Source organism: Pagrus pagrus (genome assembly GCF_965226575.1).
Source record: "Pagrus pagrus genome assembly, chromosome: 24".
Classification (NCBI taxonomy): domain Eukaryota; kingdom Metazoa; phylum Chordata; class Actinopteri; order Spariformes; family Sparidae; genus Pagrus; species Pagrus pagrus.
In genome coordinates, this window is record NC_140206.1 from 7,416,023 (window position 1) to 7,436,447 (window position 20,425).

At 41.0% G+C, this 20,425-nt stretch overlaps 1 protein-coding gene across 5 annotated transcripts in view; it reads left to right on the top strand.

Moving 5' to 3' along the window:
* The window catches only part of ncam2 (neural cell adhesion molecule 2), a 327,503-nt gene that overhangs the window by 251,412 nt on the left and 55,666 nt on the right, over window positions 1-20,425 (top strand). For all 5 annotated transcript variants that reach the window (XM_084347060.1, XM_084347062.1, XM_084347061.1 and 2 more), the window contains 2 exons: window positions 9,268-9,385; window positions 16,510-16,679. In XM_084347060.1, coding sequence (XP_084203186.1) covers window positions 9,268-9,385; window positions 16,510-16,679 — 288 coding nt within the window. The remainder of the gene's footprint in view (window positions 1-9,267; window positions 9,386-16,509; window positions 16,680-20,425) is intronic.

Genomic DNA, 20,425 nt, shown 5'->3' on the forward strand with positions numbered 1-20,425 from the left:
ATAACTTTTATTTCATACATATTTACATATTGCACCTTTTATGTAACGAGCAGATAATTCATTCAGGAGTTTGTGGAGGCCAAAACTGAGCTAAAAAGAGAATATATATTGGAATTACTCTCTCTCTGTATGTCTACTGCATGTGTAAATAGGACAAATCAAATCTTTTACCTCAGGTTTAATCTTTCTTTTTTGTAATAGTAGTACTTTCATCACCTTAGTAAGTTTGTCTCCTACAATATGAAATAGCAGTTTCTTTTCCAAGGTCACTTGTCATCCTCTGGTGTAGAGAAACTTTTAGCTAAGCTTCTGGCATAAAAGAGAGCTTGTCTGAAGGTGACAGAGATGGAAAGGGACACTTTCGTAAATGCCACCTACTGTCATGGGGCAGGTAAACATAAGCTGTCCATTTTTGTCGGCAGAAAGCCACAATATGTTTTTCCATCCACTCAGATCCTGGCGGTAATGCTCAGACTTCAACCACACCTGCCTATCTTCTTGTATTGCACCATTTTTGCCCATACGTGAAGGGCAAGGACTGTCTTCTCACCGGATCAGATCTCAAACTAATACATTTCTTATCCAGCTTGTTTCCTTGTCGTACAACGGCAGCCACTTTGGTCTCAGGAGTCTACAGAGTCCCTCAGAAGTTGTTTTCAGTGCACCGAGCCATGTTGCAACTAGCATATAGGTTCAGCCATTCGCACAAGAAGCCCCATGCGAAACATTTCCATTTCCTGCTCTGAAGCAGGAGGTGTAAATCTTTTCCTACTTGGAGAATTCACTGGGATTATTTTCCTTCTATGGGCTCCATTCGTGAGGCCACGGTGGAGCAATAAATCCCATCTTAGGCGAGGATTTCCAAAATAACAGGAAGCCACCGGGGTTTCCCGAGAACATACAGTATCGACAACAACCATGGCTGGTCGAACAACCCAGAGGCCCTGAACACAAGCAGATAGAGATAGAGTAGATTGCTAGGAGGCTCAGATATGTCAATGAGGGAAAAAGACTGCACTGCATGTTTTATCAATCAGCTGTGGACAGTGAACTGCTCCATGTTGCAGTGCCTGGGGATATGGCATGGAGGTAAGATAAACAAGCTGATAAAAAACAGCCAGAAACACACCTTTTCTCTGTCTGAAGACCCCTGGAGGAAGTATAGAGAAGAAAGGATGAGCACTAAATGGATGTAGGTATCAGGCGTCGTCAGGCTCCACATCCTCTCCTGAGGTCCAGCATTCAGCACTTCAAGCTCTCTTTTGTGCCAAAGTCTGGATGGACATTGATTCTTGCCCACACAGAAGCAGGGAGGGAGATGGATCTGGACACCTTCCTGCACAAATCATCAGGGACTGCTTTTTGGACTCCTCTTACAGTATGCTGCCATTCGTCTGTCTTTGCTGGACTTTACTTTTTGCTGCATGTGATCACTGAGGTTTATCTTAGAACAATGGGTCTAAACCTTAGAACAAAGCAATAAAAATGAATGGCAAGCGGAGTGGTGCTTTGGCATAGTTAAGTGTTTTCTCTAAAAACAGGTTGTTAGGGAGGGACTTGCAAATTTTCAGTAGCCAATAGCACTTAATGTGTGTTAAGCCCCCCAGCATGATGCCAACGGTCCGCAAACTCTGCCCAGACTGGAAGAACCCAGAGAAAATAGTCTCAAAGAAGATGGACACCAGTTTGACCATAAGGAATACAGTAGCGAGGTGGTTTTCTTGCCGGGTGTGGCTCTTGGCAACCGCTTACTAGCTAACAGCAGATATATTTATCGGCACTTAGGAATCACTTTAGCAATAAAGCTTGTGGTATAAGTCCATCAGGAATGATGGTAAGATGGTAAACAGTGATATTAATTAACAGTTTACCACATTAACCACATGTAAAGCTAACGTTATCTGTCCAGAGTGGAGGCAGAGCAGCTGAAGGACATCAGAAAATACTTTCTCTCCCCAGAAACTATACGCTTTGGCGGTGTCCATCTTTGTACACATCAATGGCAGCATCATACAAATTAAGAGTGTTTATTGGAAGTTGGGAGCTAGCTAGTTAGCTTCAGAGACTGTTTGGAGGGCCATGTAGCCCTAACACATTGCTCTACCCCTCCATCCCAGCAAGAATCATTGACACCCAACCTCTTGGCATGAACGCAGAAAATGGGGTAGGGCTAAGTGGCAGGGGCAAGGGTAGTATTGGGATTCAAAATGTAGCGCAGTGTGTAGTGTCAGGTTTTGTCGCCCTACAACAATGTCACCATACCATATACTTTTGCTCCCGTCATAATTACTATAACCACTAAATGTGTTGTTTTGGGGTTCTTGCTTAAATGACCGACGTTGTCTCTTGGCAGGACAGTCCAGATTAAACACATGTATCGTCACCTTATTAAAAGCGCTGACCAGCACTAACTAGTTAAACTTTCAATCTTAATCCAGTTCAAATGCATGTAAGAAATCTGGAGTTGCTTAAGAGTTACATTTATGTAACCGACACCAGCATCTGAATGACAAAAGGCCCTACATTTGACAGATAGATGAAGCTGGCAAACTTAAGTTTTCCATCTCTTTAAAGTTCTTAAGAAGCCCCTCAGGACAACCTCACGGCACTCAGCCAACTTTATTTTAAGGACTCAATTAGAAGAAGAGTCTTGTTGAATGACGCTGTCAAGGAAAAAGCAGATAATCAGGACAGTTTTCAGCTTTTGCTGCATGAGAGGTCTCTTGCTTCTGAAGGATCGTGCCTCAAATTGAAATAGAAAACTTTTGGTGTATGCGCAAGGTTGTCCTTGAATCATTTATTTGTGTTCAAACAGCAGTCAACAAGATTTTTCTTTTGTATTTCTTGATTAGTGGGTGGTGCACAGCCAATCACCAGCTGTGTCTTTATGGTGGATTTTAATTGTGAACCACAATTGAACCTGATCACCGTCTTCGAGTCGGGAGTCACACAAAGTCACATTGAGCACGTAGCAGCGATGCATGCTGTTCTTTTGACAGTGTTTCAGAAAAAGTGTCAGTTCTGACTACTTTAGCAAAGTGTTTACAGACTTTTCTTTGACCAGTCATGCAGAACAATATTTGTCTGACAGCCAGGCTGAACTAACTTACTGTATAACCCCCCTCGTCCCATGTGAGGGTATAAATATTCATGGGTCAGTTGATAAAAGAGTGGTGTCTTGCCCATAAGCGCTGACCTGCTGCAGCTCACGGACTCCAGTGTATTATCAAAGCGGGCCGTAGATGAGCATGATGGCGTAACGAGGGAGAGGGGCCACCCACTGAATGGTTAATCACCCTGAGGGCTGAACAGCTCAGTGTGCAGGAGGGTGGAGAACAATTCAGAGAGTGATCTCAAAAGTTATCATAGAGGAGTTGTGTAAGACGTTCATCCACTGAGGAGGAACAAGCTTAAAAATAAGGATTATTGTTAGAATAATTGGGTAATTTGCAGACGTGATTCACTCTCAGTAAGCTTTGAATCTGTATCACAACAGTCCGAGTCCCCTTCTCTCCCTGTCTCTGCCTCTGTTAGTCCAGTTTATCATGGATATATTTGTCCTTCCTGTCATGACATGCAGCAATTTTTCATCCCCGAACGCTGAGGGGAATCCTATGAAATGAGACATATTTCAGGTAGACAAACATTTTTATCACACCCTCTGTGATAGCTGCAACAGATAGAGTCATGAATGTCACACTGGCTAACGTAGGTGCCATCAAATTTACGAACCTGGCCTGCTTGCTGGCTAACTTAAAGTCACAGTTGGGCATTTTGGTAAATATGCTTACTTGCTTTAAGGCCCGGTTTGTAGTTTATTGTTGAGTCTCATTACGAACTCCCAACTGGACCTTCAAGTAAAAGGCTACAGTCAGCAGCAGTTCAGTTTAGCTTAGCTTAGCTTAATGTAGTATAAAGCCTGGAGGTTGGGGGAAACCATGTTCGCACGCTTCCTGGTCTGATAGCTGTAGCAAATATGAAAATGCTTTAAACTGCATTCTTACTAATGACTAGCAAAGAGGGAGCCCACTGGTTTCAAAATGAAGTTTGATTGTATGTAAGCTTATGAGAAAACAACCCTACTTCTCACTTGATTTAGTACCTCAGCAAACAGTTTCCTGAGAAGTCTACGGTCTCAATCGCTCGTTTCAAGTCTTCTTCAATACAGCGTGATGTTGATTTTGTAAATTACGGGCCTACGTTTGCTTCTCTTGACAGTGCTCCTCTGATGACGACAGCCTTAATACTAAACCCGAGGCTTCAAAACGGTAGCTGACAAACCAATAGGTAACACTTTGGGGGGAACTGTTACAAAATCCACCTACAACATATCTAAAGCTCACTGACTATGTACAATATCTCGTTTATTGAGCTTTAAGGTGCAGTAGATGGATATTCTTACATTTGGACAGATGTTTCCCCTCTTTCCAGCCTTTATGCTAAGCTAAGCTAACCGGCTAATGGCTTCACATACAGGCACGAGAGTGGTATTGATCTTCTCGTCCAACTCTGGGCAAGAAATCAAATAATTCCCATAATCGAACTGCTGCTTCAATGTAAATCATGTTGGACTGATTATTTAAGAGGCTGTGATTATAACTCATACATATGGCTAACATCTGCCAACTTTTCCATTTTGCCCAGTGGCTTCCCTTTATTAACCTCTCTCTCTGCTCTCCACTTTGATGACCACGGTAGTCACGGTTTGTTTCTATGGCAACTGATGGCGATGCAAAATGGAAAATAACTTCCTGATTTCCCCCCTATCCTTCCGAGGCACATCCACCTAATTGTTGGTTCACTCACTCGCACACTATACCCGCAATTTTCCCTCTTTCAGCTTGTCAGTGGAACTACTGGCTGTGTCCTTCAAGATTTCCTAAATTATTTCGCAGCGACATCAATCAAAACCGCCGGGCGTTCAAGAGCAGAATATAAATACGGTCTCCCCTGTGACATTACATTCCCAATTATCAATCAGTCCTGGTTTGATTCCTGCTTGTGCACTAATCTAGAAGGCAAAACAAATCCCCAGTAAGCACTCCAGCAAAGGTCTCGTCTCAAAACATTCACCTGCTGAATTTCTAGTAGGTGTAATATGGTTATGACATTTTACAGAGAACGTGGGTGATCCTCACTCCATTGAAGCCCATTAGCGCTCCGCGGAAAACAACTCCTCCAGCTCCTCGAGGATGCATTCAAATCAGTTCGGGAGAGTTTGTATCTTGAAATATGTTTGCAGTGTGTACGCTCGCGCTCGTGGGGATGTCTGTAAACCTCGCATTATCTCCGCAGAGCCTCTGAAGTTTGACGGATATGACTAATACATGAAGAATTCATAAAGCTTGCCAGATTCTTTTTGGACGCTTAAAAACCCTGTTGCTGATTTGCTCTTTTGAAGTCTCGCCTGCTTGGCAGTGTGTCTCATTAACAGGGGCTGGTTTCAACAAGGCTCGCTGATGTGGGAGTGTATTGCAGAGGAAGAGAAGGGGACACTGGAGAATGGAGATCTATTGGCGGGGAAATCAATGGTTATCATGTCAGGCAGATGCTCGCTCCTCTCACTCGCCGAGTCAGGACTATTGGAAAGGACTCATGGTGTTTGATTTTTGCTTAGGCCATTTTTATCCATGAAAAGCTTTCTGCACCTTGATGTGTGTCTCATGTGCGTTCTTTCAAGCCCGGTTTCCTATTGTGTGTTGATTTTACTTACAAAAATTCACTCATTTTTTAGCACACGGCAACAAGTAGATGATGAATAGACGCCACGAGACAACACATAGATCAGACGCTGTTGAATTTAGACGTACCCTGACGAGTTTCTCACTCGCGCACACTGGTGTCGTTAGTGTAATTGATCTTTTAAGAAAGACTACAGTACACTGCGGTGTTTGGTTCATTAGTATCCGCGATGATGCTTTGTTTTGATTAGAATTCCCCATTCATTATCCCAAAGTATGTCATTTCTTTTTTTTTTTCTTTCTCTCCAGCAACTTCACAAGCACATTTCATCAAGACTGCATTTTAATGAGATTCTTTAGCCGGCGCGTATCATATTTAATTTTCCTCATTTTTACCGAGCCGTTTTTAGATCTACGCGGGGATAAGTGTCCTCCAGGTGACATCACTTGGAGGACAAATTCAATTCATTAACTCCCGCGCACCAAAAGGAGGTCTGTTTACAGTGTTGGAATATGAGACAATTCAGCTTTGTTTGCACACCGAGTGGTACCTTTAACGCCTTTCAAACCACTGTTGTCTTGATCAGAGGAAAACAAATGGCGCCGGGATAATATCACTGTGCAGCTGCCAGAAACATTAACACATATTTAACTCAAGTGCAAACATCTGTTTGGTAGGTTTTCATTCGCGGGGAGAGAATAGACACAGAAATCAAGATGTCTTTCTGGGTGATTCCTCTTCATTTCCGTGCTCTTTGTGTGGGTTGTGTTGATTTAATGTTGATCCTCGTCTGAGATAGATTAGATCGCAGAATTATTTAACAACAAAGACGCCATGTTTGAAGGAGAGGTTTGTTTTTTGAGCAAAACATAGTGGATTTTTATTTTTATTTTTTTGCATTATGCCGTTAAAGGTGCACCATGTAAAAATTAGCCACTTGTCAACCGCTAACTACTGCTAACTGTAGCTGACAGTTAGCTAGTTAGCTTGATTAGCCGTACATCTACAGTAGTGGTCAGACTGGGAACTCCAATATATAGATGTCTTTCATATGACGTCAACACTGTTATTTATTAGTTTTAGCTAAAACACTTACATATCGCTCCTTTAAATTTATTTTAAAGGAGACATATTACGTTTTTTTTCTTTCCTTTTATATGTTCTTGTGCATATAAAAGTTCTTGAAAGTTAAAAAGTCCAAAGTCCACTGCAACAGAAGCTCCTCTCTCCCACAGAAAACACTGCTCCTGAAATGCTCCATCAGTAGTCCGGCCTTTAATTCTGTGACGTTGTGACATCACACTATGCCACCATGTCACACATTTGCATTATGTTAACGATAGAAGTGAAGCTAACTGGACGCTGAAAACATGACACAGCTGAGCTGAGACACAGTGAGCGGGGTTGGCTCAGGCATGTGTGAGCTGACCAATCAGAGAAGACTGGGTATTCTGGAGGAGGCCCTAAAGAGAAATATTATGAACAAACTGATTAGTTTTTTGAGCCTTAAAGCATGTAAACCTATTCTAGTAGCCCAAAATGTAATTATAAATCTGAGCTTAATATGTCTCCTGTAATTTATTCTGCCTAATTAAAAGCAAAGCAGCTGCTGCAAACAAAAGTTACAGAAAACCTTTCATGCTTTTAAGATTTTTGTTAGCCTTCAAGAGATTAGATGAGTAAAATGCAGTAACACTATTTTTACGTTCGGACCTCAGTTGAAACATGATGAGTATCTAGACACGTTATCTGGGTAATGACATCTAATCACAGGCCTCTGCATTTGCACCAGGCATTAATAAGCATTCTCATTAGTGCGATTCTGTCCACATAGTAATCAGATCTCATTATGCATATTAAGTAGGCGAAGCCGGTGGAGTAATTGATGCTATTCTGTGGGTCGTGCTTATTTTTTCTTTGCCTAGAAAGAGATATGTTGTGGCTTTTTTCAGGGCTTTCTTTTCAATAGAAGGAGGTGGAGGAGTTAGAGGACCTCTTAGCATGTGAGAGAGATATCTCTTTATAATGAATGAGGCCAAACAGAGTGCGTTTACAGGGGGTTGAGGTCTCCACCTTCAGATGGGCATGGTCGGTCCAATAGCATTCTGCTTACGTCTACACCTGCTTTTCCTCACGTCAATAAATAGATCCAGAAACAGTACCTGGGCATTTTTTCAGGTACTTCTGTGCATTTTGAATCAAGAATTTGACAGCAGAGATCTTTTTTGGAAGTGTAGCTGAATATAAACATTGGACCAACTGTGTGAACATCAGTTCTCTCTGGCTCATATGTTCAAACAGTCCTCAGATGTTCAGGTGGTGCTTTGTTCTCTCCCTGACATCAGGGAGGCAAACTGATGGCATAATAGCTCCAGAGCCCCAATAAGCTGCTCCACACATGCTTAATAATGGCCTTAGATTGGACAGAGCCACAGTGGTGCCGTTATGGTGGGAGTAGAGGTACAGCGTAAGTACAGGCTTGAGAAATGGACTTAGCAGACTGATAAACATGCTTGTACCATAAAGCTGTCATTCCCCTGTCACCGCAGAGGCAAACAGAGAAAAGGCAGAGCCGCTCTCCATTTACTGAATGACAAGATGACAGCCCTCAGTTGACACGCTGCGTGTTCCAGACTGCGCTCACCATATACTCCTGATAAAGTCATTAAGACCTCTGCTGTTTATAGCAAGACATACTGTAACATTTGGGGGGATAAACTCTGCTGGGGGGCCATAATATATATTAATAATATATTTATATTTTCACATCAACATGCATGTGCATGTTTAGACTAATGGGATGTTTTTTTTTTAATCAATTAAATGTATTTCCAAGATCACTGGTCTGAGGTCAGGGGGCATTTTGATTTTGGGGATATGTCCCCCACAATGCTGTTATACTTACGGCCCTGGCATGTACATGTTAAGACCTCACCACCACATTTAAGCACAAAAAAATTCAACTTAATCTTAAAAAGTATTCTGTTGGATATGTAAAAAAAAAAAATCCTGAGAGAGGCTTTCTTTTTGTACATCTTTAAAATCACTAACGGTAAAATCAAAGCGATGAAGGCCTTCTAATTTTGAGTCTACACAAATTGGCCCGGCAAGACGAACAATGGCTGGAGCCCGAGCACTTGACAGGGATTGAATGGTTTATTCATAATAGAGAAGCACTGTTTTTCATACGCGGTGTAGTTGTTTTTGATGTTGAAACACATTTTCTGTCTCCTATTGTTTGTATGGATTTAGCCGAGCATTTCTGAATCAGACAATAGTATTATGGTTTCATATCACTGTGCTCAGCTCCTTTGTGTTTTTTACCAAAGCTGGGTCAAAATGTTAGTTGAAATCCCCTTGGGATTACCAACAGAAGTAGCATTTTCAGGGAGTGCTTACAGGCCACTCGCAAGGCCAATTTAATCCATTTGAAAATGTTAGCCTTCATCGTCTGGCTTCAAAAAGACAGATTTTTATTTAGAAAAATAGTCAGATTTAGCCTCTCAATGATTCATCCTCTTGACTTTCCAATGGCTGCATTCCTGTCTGATTATGTTATTTTCTGCTATGTTTTTTTGTTTGCAGTCCCTCCGGTGCTGTCAGTGTTCCAGCAGTCCTTCAATGCCACGGCTGACTACCAGGAATCAGTCACATTTACTTGCATCACCTCCGGATCTCCTGACCCTTCGGTCACATGGCACAGGTAACTTCTACTTCCTTAATATCTGGCATCGGTCTCTGACATACATCCCAATCCTCTCATAGACCTCGTATGTTACCTTAAATTGAGAATTGCTACAGTAATTAGATCTCCAAAGTGGATTGTTCAAGATTCACTGGATCCACAACAATGGTTATCTCATTTTACTTGTCACTGACTGGCTAGCTTGCAGTAATGGACAAGAAAAGACAGGAGTTCAGTTTTTGGCTTTGATGCATAACATCAACATTGACGTTAGTCTCTCTATCAGACTAGTGTTTGTTGTTAGCATCTCTAAAAAGCTAGATCAGGTCAATGCCAAATTTAGGATTCCCAACTTTGGAAATTCTTCAGTGAGGATGTTTCTGTCATAGCTGAACTCCTAAGAGGACAACCATCACAGCATTTAAATCATCATCATCATCATCACAAATGTATTGAGCTTTATTTGTGTATATGTGTAATATTTTCCTCACAAACAGCCCACATGCAAGCAGTTGTAATGTTTTGGTTACAGATCAAGCAGATATTCTTTCCCAGTTTTAACTGAGGAATTCGTAATCCGCCCTCGCACATTGCCCTAAGCAGCAACACAATAATATCACATGCCACATAGCAACAGTGTGAAAATTTGCACCTGAAGAGCATTTGACACCCCACCATCCACTCTACAACTCGACATCAAGTAATTAGCTTGCACCCACTCAGCAGGCAATCATGACAAGCTATTTGCACCTATTGATAACACTTTATTGGCATTCCAGTGAAGCTTGTGCTTTTTTCCCTATAATGCACTTGTCTTTTCTTCCAGTTAATTCTCCTTAATAGCCCGTAGCAGTGTTGCTGTATGTTTTAGCCCATTCAGGTACAAATCAATTATACTTGACTGTTTTCTAAAGCATACTGTAGTGTTTTCTATTTCAAGCATTTAATTTGACTGCAGGGCAAAATCAACTTTCACAGACTTTAAACCACCATTGGTTAAGACTAAGACAGTGAAGATCATGTCTATTTCAAATGACATTAACATCACATGCTAATGCAAGGTGTACACGTTTATGATACCTATTGGGGACCATTGCATAAACACTGACCATGTCAGGATCAGTAGTCCCCATGAGGAACAAAGACCGGTCCTAATTTGGTAAAACACTAAGTTTAGGGTTTGGCATTAATTGATTAGTATTGGGTTTGAGTTTGGTTTACGGTGTACATTTGAATGGAAGTCAATAAAGTCCGGGTTTGAGGGGATTGTGAATTATTAAGCAACTATGCTGTAACTTTGACAAGAGACAAAATACGTTGCTTTAACTGTGATGAAAAACCTTCCTCGGGCAGGCTTCTTTAAGTTATTTTTCATGCTGTACTAAAATAATTGGAAATCAATGGCTGCCCTAAAGGAACTATAGGAAAAAACATTCAAAACCCTAAGTATGCTTTGGAAAACTGGTTGTAGGTAAATTTGATTTGTAGTGAGGGGGGTGATACTTGTAAAATATTGAGCATTGTCCTTAAAATATCAATATGGCTAACTTTATTCTGTAGAACAAGTCTTTTTCGAAGGAAAGTGTACATATTTTTGTTACCTACTGGGGATCTTTTCTGGCATAAACACTTTCCATGTCAGGACCAGTCGTCCTCTTGGGGACCAATGTGGCAAAAATATGATTACTGAGGTCGTGGTTAATTTAATGGGTAAGGTATGACTAGAGATTAGGCTGAAGTTAGGGTTAGGGTGTACATATGAATGGAAGTCAATGTAAAGTCCTGACAAGGATAGCTGGATTCTGATGTCTGACAAGAGACATTGGATATTGCTTTAACTGTGATGTATCACCTACCTCTGGCAGGTTTCTGTAAGTTCTTTCTCATGTTGTACTGAAATGATTGGAAATCAATGGCTGCCCTGAAGGAACTGCAGAAAGACACATTCAAAACTCGAAGTATGCTTTGGAAAATTGGGTGTGGGTGAATTTGACTGGTAGTGAGCAGGATAAAACCTGCAAAATATGGCAGTATTATCCCTGAAGTATCAATATTGCTAACTTTATTCTCTAGAGAAATTCACAAGTTGTGTTTTATAGCCAGAGCTCCAACAATCCTAGAGGAAAGAAAGAGGAAAATAGTGGTTGGTAAAATAACACTTAAATGTAACTCTGAATCGACCACAAAGATGCATTGCAACGTTTAAGTGTGAAGTCTTAAACACCCACATTTAGCTTTCGTTCTTAGCAATTTCAAGTTATTTTCTCTCTTTAACTACCGTGCTTGTAGTTTTCATTGCAGAGTAAAAAGGGTTTGATTGTACTGTCCAAAAGCCTGTCCTTTTGCCTCCTGAAGTAGCACCATAAATCCACAATCACACACAAGAACATTCACAAAAGGATCTTTGACAAAAGTGAAAGACAGGATGTCACACAAGGCATCTTAAATGTGTTTTTCTTCTTGCTTTATATATTTAAACATCCAGAAATCAATCTACACAAAGTCATTAAACAGGTTCATTAATTCCTTGAAATTATTCGTTGCCACGTAACTGCTATTTTCTCTGACATATCATTAGCATTCATATTTATGGTTGATGTCAATCCTACACGTACAGCTGGATATTTTTGTCAGAATATGTGATCAAAGAGGTAAACAAGCTGACATCTTTATATATTGGGCACCTTAACAGAAAGGTCACAAGTTCAAGTATTTAACTTGAGTGCAGGAAGACTGTACGACAACTACAGTACACTGTTGAATGTGTTATGTGAATGCATCAGCTTTGTATTTTCAGCATCCAATTCTTTTTGTCTGAAAGAACAAAGTCGCTCATGGCAGAAAAAATGAGGCGCGTGCAAAGTACAAACAAGATTTCCAGACACTTCACAGCTGGAAACCATCTAAACTTTCTAAGTCTCATTCATCTTGCTCTCTTGTTTCCAGTCCCAACAAAAGAAATTATATTTACTCCTGGGTGTGTTACCTTGTCTTTCAGCAATAGAGCAAACCAGGAAAATTAGATTTTAATGATTGAACAGCGTGCATAATATGACGCAGCAAATTTCACAGTGATGATGGGTGAGAACTGCTGTATTGATTCATTTTTACTCCATGGGAAAGCTTTCGTTCCTAGATAATTATTCCACTCACTAACTCTATTTTTGTATCATAACATGAAATTGAGTTATGTTTGGCGCCGTAATTACAAAAGGCAATTGAAATGACAAATCTGTTCGTCTGCGGAAAATGATTATATTTGCTGTTTTATCCACCTAACCAGATTTAGAGTGAAAGAGGCTTACAGAAGGATTCAAAGTTGTGTATTATCACTGAGATTACATCTCTAAACTGGCTTAATGTGATGTACTGTAGAGTTAATGGGCTGAGGGTGAACTTGCAGGCGGGAGAAACACCACTACGCATATTCAGTAAGTAACCAGGAAGTAAACCCAGAAGCGAGAATACTTTTTGGCGCAGGTGAACAATTCTTATTGGACTGAATGGGCACTAATTTGATTCAGTAGCTAGCTAATTAGGAAAAACTCACCACGCTAGCTTGTATAGAACTGGATGTTTCAGCACGTCTTAATAGGCTAGGTGATAGCTCTAGCTCTTTTTGACACTACACCTCTCTGTTCCCTCTAAAGATCAGCCTTACTACCCGTCAGTGGCATAAAATGATGTGTCAGAGTTACTATTATCGTTAATAATGAATGCCTTGAGGTTTTGTTTTGGTACCACACCACAAAAACTCAACCTAACAGGAAAGTCTTTGTTCACTGTAATCCCAATTTGCCATCAAGGTTATCCAAAAAGGACCCAAATGGAGAATTCTGAGGCAGGCGGGTTAAAAAGTAAAAGCGGGCTTTAATAATAGCTGATGTCCAAGTCCAAAATCCAATAATCCAGAACAAAAGGAGGTCAAAAACGCTGGCAACAAAACAGGAGTAATCCACAAGCAAAAAAACTAAACAAACAATGTACTGGGGGGAAAAGGATAAAGGCGGGAAAACAGACAAAGACAGGAAGTGGAAAGTAAAACATGACACATGAGGATAAACTTTCAGCATAAAACAGGAAATTATAAAACCAAAAACCCAAACCATGACACCTTTTAAATACTGTTTTTAATAAAACATGAAGCGTTTGCTGCCCATCACTCCACAGATGGCATCTCTTCAACTGCACATCAACACTCTGCGGCGTCTCCTGGCTGTCAGACTTTTCGGCGTATCCTCCGGGTCAACAAGCCCTGTACGTCAATCCAAGACCACAGAATTAAAATGGGTACATCACAACAAAAGAATCGGCTCGGGCGTAAACAACAATCACAACCCAATTTAGTTTTCCTTTTGATGTCACCCCCTCCCAGCATCCTCCAGCCTCACACAGTTGCATTTCCTGTCAGTGCGAGGTTGCGCTTCGTCCTCTATGCATCTTAGGTAATGGACTACCTGTCAGCAGTCAGTCAGCGTAATGACATTCAGCGCTGCAGCCCGTCCTGCACTGTCCGTTCCAAAGATGAGGCCTCTCTTCATTTCCTCTTTGGCTCGCCAGAGTTATTATTACTTGGCTTTGGTGTTTCCTGCGTCGACTTTCAATTATCCTCCCTCCAGCTTTTCCTACAGTATAGTGAGGCTGGGGCCTCGCTAAACCGCATTACTATGGGTGTGTGTTTGGGTCTGAGTCTACGCATTTTAAATAACAAGATTGTTTTTATTTTCATTCACAGTCGACTGTATAGTCTGAGACCTTATAGAGAAGTCTCTAAATATATTTAGAGTTATGCATTATTCCGAGCGCTTTGCGTTTATTGCTTTGGAATTCAATTTACACAAAAGCTTCACGAAAACATGGTGCCAGTTTGAGATTGAGGCAGTTATCATCTATATCGAATGAACAGGTAAAAATACGAAAGTGTTTTCAAAACTATTCTTCATATTTCTGGGTTAAAATAGTATTCGGGTGCATTAATAAAAAATTGCAACAGATAATATTGCTTTATCTTTTTCTTGGTCTTCTTTGTACACAACTCACCTGAGGAGCTGCCCAGTTCAACCACCACTGATCACTGAAGCATCAGTGCCTTGCTCAAGTACACGCAGACTGTGGTAGTAAAGGGAGAGGAGAACATTACTTATTCATTTTGCCTGCCTGGGTTTCTCCCAGCTGATCCACAGGCTGCATCTCTGACCTCGAGACTATCACCTCTCTGTTGGATTAATTCTCTAACAAATGCTTCTATCTTAAATTTTTTAAATATACAACACATTTTTCAAAAAATCAGATTGCTGCAGGGATACGCATCATACCTACATTTGCATGCTGTACAGATCAGGAGATGGACACTACCAAAATGGTTTGTTACACAGAACATTATGGAAAAGCACCAGAAGAAACCATTTGGAAAGGGGCAGGCACTAAAAATACTAACATTTTTTAACGTACATTTTCGAACATATGACGCTAAAACTCTTACATATTGTTAGGGCCAAAGTTAGGGCTAAAGCTAGGGCTAAAGTTTCTTGTTTACACTTCATTTCACCATTCATTTCAAGCCACCATGTACTGTCATGGTTTGGGTTTTTGGTTAGTCGTTTCCTGTTCATTTTGTAGCTTATACCCTCCTATCTCATGTTTTACTTTCCACCTCCTGTCTTTGTCTGTTTTCCCGCCCTTTTATTGCGTACACCTGTGTTGCATTTGTTTCAACCTTTGTGTATTTACGTCTTTTAAGTTTTTCCTTTATTCCTCGTTGGATCATCCTGTGTCTCTTGTGTTCCTGTGCTCGTTTCCTGGTCCTCGTGTGTCCTCTGTGTTCCCGCTTTGTTCTCCTCGGCTTTTGGTTTGTCTTGAGTTTTGTATTTCTGTCTGGTTTTACGACTTTCCTTTGTCTGTCTTGCATTGATTGCGTTTATGCTTTATTCAATATTCACTCTTCTTTCAGCTCCGTTTTGGACTCTGCCATCTCCTGAGAAAAAATATCAGGCTCTTTAGCTGCCTAATGCTCCGCAATGTTCTCCAGCTAATCGCTAACTTTGTCTGTCTGCCATTTGTTGCTCGGCAGTGGATTTGTCAGAGCCGTTCCTCTGAATAGAGCTCCCTGCTCTGGCTAAAAACGGTAGATGAGAGCGCAGAGACTCGTTAAAGTTGCACGCCATAAAAGCAAAACAATTAGTTGAAAGATGGTAAAAGACTCAAAGGGAAACTGTAAAGTCAGGTGATAACTTCCTGGCGCTACGAGTGACCCCTTTCACATTACACATAGCTGTTTGACCCATCATCTTTTAAGTGCTTTGAGCGTGCTTGCTTATGTATTCTCATACTTTCAGCCTGCATGCAGATGGCATAAAATAGCACCCATGAGTTTGTCCAAATCTGTGCAAGAATGAGAAAAAAAAGTCAAATGCCCCCCCAAACCTGCGATGCCTTTAACCTTATAGATTACGCGGCTGATTAAGCTGCGGTAAGTAAACAAGCGGCGGCGGCTGCGACCCTGCTTCACGCCATTATGCGTCTGCTATGATGCTTAAATATAGACATGGATCAATTTAGCTGTTGATTTTTTTTCTGACTAATTTCCCTACAGGGCCCAATAAGAAAAGACATTAAGTCAGCACTATATTCCAGCCCACACCGGAGTCATTTAGTGAGTGCTGCAGTCCATAACAGGACGTACACGGCAACACAAGCGAGCTCAGACGAGACTCAAACACAGACGGCGAATATGAAGAATATATATTTTTCTGCGTGGCAGAGTTTGAGAAGTCGTGGCGTTTGAAGAATTCTGATGAGAAACTACAAACTAGTCATTGAACTATAGTTGCTTCTCTGAAAGTATGATATGTCTATCTAAAACAAGGCTTTTGTCACTTTTGAGGAGGTTTCTATTAAAAGTGCTGTCATGCTCTCTCCTGTTTATGTGCTATAGATAGAAATAGCTTCAAAGTCAAGCTGTCTGCACTTAGCCTCTCTTTTATGGGATCAGCTGACATCCAAAGTGCTAAGATTATACATCTGTAACATCAAAGGCGTGCTGAAGTGTGGGTTTTGCGAGGGTCACTGTCAGGTGTGAGTCGGTTGCCGTGTTTTTCCTCCCGTCGCTCATTTGCGGTGTTTGTTTTTTCTCCCCCGTGCAGGAAAGGGCAGCAGCTGGAGCCGTCAGAGCAGTACATTTTCAACAGGATGGAAGGTGGGCGCAGCATGTTAACCATCCGCAACATCCGACAGGGCGACGGGGGCACCTACACCTGCAGGGCCACCAACAAGGCGGGGTCTCAGGAGAGGGAGCTCTTCCTCAAAGTGTTTGGTAAGCATGTTGAAACCAGTGTGACAATCAAACAGACCCAAACAGGAGAGCAGTGGTCATTACAAGTTATGTAAGCTGTGGGTTTCTTTATGTTGTTATTTTGGTTTGCTTGGGTTGTAATTTATTATTTCTTCTTGTCCTTGTGCTCTGGTTAAGTTTAGGCACAAAAAACACTTGGTTATGGTCAGGAAAGTATAATGGTTTGAGAGCTTAAAATATCTCTTTTGGTCTCCACAAACACAGCTGAAGATGTCCCCAGATCTCCTCAATAACATTGACATAAACACAGTCATCATCATCTCCATAGCTGCTGCAGCCCCGACTTGCATATTGGCTACAACTAGCTACAGATGCTACATACAGTATGTAGTCTGTGTTGCCATGCAATAACCCCTCAATGGGAAAACAAGAAATACCCTTTAAGATGGTTGATCCAAGAAGATCTATACCATGAAAATAGTTTTGGAAGTAAATTTTAAAAACTCAAAGCCTACTGTGTACCATTCATATACAGTATATTACTACGTATTTGTATAAAGCACTTCCAGTTACATTGGCCTCCATTGGCTGGGATGATAGCAGCTATTTGCATAGATTAAAAAAAGTGTTTTCATTTGAGTGAAGTGGCCTTAACGGGAAACAAACCAAAGGCTTCCTGTCTTTGTTTTTGTTTTAATATTAGCTGTTATTACGTGCTCCTCCACCGCCTTTATGTGTAATAGCATTGTCCGTGACAGTGAACTGTGTTTTATGATGACCCATAAAAGCTTTATAGTAAAGACTTCCACAAATTCCATTTCATAAAAAGCTCTTTTTCAAAATCACAAATGTCTAAATATGGCCCTCAGCCCAACACAATAACAACTGCATCAATGTGATCTATCCCTGCTGAAAGGAGATATTTCATTTATTGCTTCATATTTCATTTACAGCCCTCCTAATAAAAAATTTCAATTTATATTTTCATAAACCTGACGGCTATTTCCTCACAGATCACTCTGATAGTGCACACTCGGCCTCATGAAAATGTATGGAGATTTGTGCTCGAGTCATCAACATCCTTTCGAGATGTGAGAAGCGCTTGTTCTTCAAAAATGCACATTTAAATGGAGAAGTTAAGAGGGAGGGAGGAGTCCTGCCTTTCGCTGCGCGGTTGTAAGTTAGTTTTATTACCCTTGACAGCACAGGCAGGGAGGAGAGCAGGGCATTGACGGTAGGCAAGGTGTGTGCGCGCAGGTGTGTACGTTCATGTTGAGGCTTTGCAACACACTGTGAGACTCTTTATATTTAGTGTCAGCCATGTTTCTACTTTGACCTCCCTTCACGACAGATGTTAAGCTAACATATACCCTTAACTTCATCATAATATCCAACGGTTTTAACACTGATGTATTTTCTGATCACAAACGCTTACGAACGCTTCGACAGTAGAAGCATTAAGCGTCTCCTTTCTCAGATTTTTATGAATACCTGCTTAAAGGTGATAAAATGAGATAAGGCAATCGGATTTTCAACAAAGGAAGGTACGATTCAGGAGGAAAAAAAACAGAAAATGTATTTCTTGAGGAGATTGCAGAGGATGGGGTAATGATGTTGTTACAGAGCTGCAGCAGCTGCTGGATACTCACTTCACAGATGGAGACCCATGACCACGTGTCTCCACAAACAGGTTATTGTGGCCATTAATTGATGCAGCGTTTTAATTCTTCCTTCACATTTATATATTTAAACACTTTCACATCTGGAGGCCCACTATAATCACCACCTGGACAAGCGCAAAACCCATAGGCTATCATCTGATGAGGGTTTAGTCTCGAGGGGGCAACGGCTATGTTTCGAGGGTCTGGTGAAGCCGTCGTTCCCGACCATTCTTTGTAAGTTGTCGCAGCTAATTGTAGCCATAACCTCATAAGATGAGTCATCTTGATGTTTTCTGGGAGCAGTCCCAAGAGACAAGAGCTGGCGTTTTAATTAGCGGTAACTTCAAGAAAAAAAACAACAAAACAACTCATCCCACATGCATTCTGTTTACTCGCAGTTATATAACAAGTGCACTGGGGTCCCAGCACTCTTAACCACATCTTCACCACACATCCCTTAGTTTCACTTTAGCCAGTTTACATGGGGTCCGGTAGCTTCTATTAATAAATTTAGAAGGAATAAGTCGTTTATTATCCGGTTTTGGTCCATTTCTTTGGGGACCAAATGGGTACATGTATGTTCTCAAGCAGTAAGCGGTATCTGTACCAGTTTTTCTAAATGTAACCTTTTCAAAAGTTCACTTTTTTCCCCATTTCCCAAAAGTACAAAATGTCCATCGGATGAACTAGACGGAGCTCTTTAAGGTTCAAACCACAAGGGTACAACTAAGTACCCAATGTCTAGGGTACAACAGCTGTATCTTAGAGGGTACTGCCCCAGTGACAAGCCAGCGTACCCCTAAAAGTACAAATATAGATCTTCTTTCCTGACAGTGCAGGTTTCCTTAAAGATATCCATGAGTTCACGCTTACAACTGCCAAAACCCAGACTTGAACTGCGGGCGCCCGTTTGACAGCCTCGTTGCCTGTGACTTTCGACGGAAAATCCACCAGTTACACTTTTCAGAAAACATGTTATTGTTCTTTTGGTCAGTTTTTTAGGGATGTATTTTCTGTTGTTTTCACAGGAAACAACCTCAATGTAGCCAACAGTCAACATATTTGAGAGGAGATAATTTTTCAGCTATCCGACGCATCGACAGTAAATGTCAGGTTTTAGTAAAAGAGCAAGGTGCTTCTTTATAAACACATTTTTCAGCGGCATTCAGCGATCGTACGGGGAGAAATTCATCACAGAAGAAGCAGAGATAAATATCTGTGTGCAGAGTCCTCTGCAGTCGGCCTCAGCGTGCATCTTTTTGATCCATTGTCAGTAGTCTGTGAAATACACCGTCCTCTTTAATGGGTTTTTCATTATTTTCATTATAAGTCGGCTGAACGCGTCATGGCATTGTTCGCTTTCTTTTGTCGTCTGGAAACACATAATGCACTATTCACTTATGGAAAATGTAAGCAGAACGAGACAAGGCAGCAAAACACTGGTAAACTACATCGATTTCCATCACATCACCAGATAACTCCTGTAAAATAAGTCTGACAGTGGATTTTTTCAGTTAAACCCACCAAACTTTGTAGAGTGAGAAGAGGCATCAGCGCTGACAGGAGAGAATCTGCGCTGACATTTGCTTTGTGGATCTGTAAAGCTGAAACAACAAATACAGATATTATCGTTATCAGATACAGTCGGTGCCACATTTTGTTTTCTGATACCTGTCAATGTGTGGGATCGGAGCTTCATGTAACGTTAAATGTTGCTATGGGGGGGATGAAAATGCTGTTCAGCAGCAGAATAGAGCACTGGTTGGATAATAAAGGTGCATAAACAGCTAAAAAAGCAAATGTAAACATCACGAAGCCAACAATAATTCAAGCTGCACCCAAACTGTATTTATATATATTTCAAGTGTCAGAAAGCTCACGTAAATATGTCACTCGCTTCTCTTACACTCCCAACATTAATGGCTTTCACAGGGTGAGGGTGAGATTAAGCTTGTTTTTCATGCAGAGTGTCAGTGTCAGGCCCGACACTCAGTGGTAACTAAATTCAACATTTACAAGTTTAATTATCACAATAACTATAATTAATATAATGAAATGTAATTACAGTCATTAACGAACGCTCGAGTAAAAAAAAAAAAAAAAAAC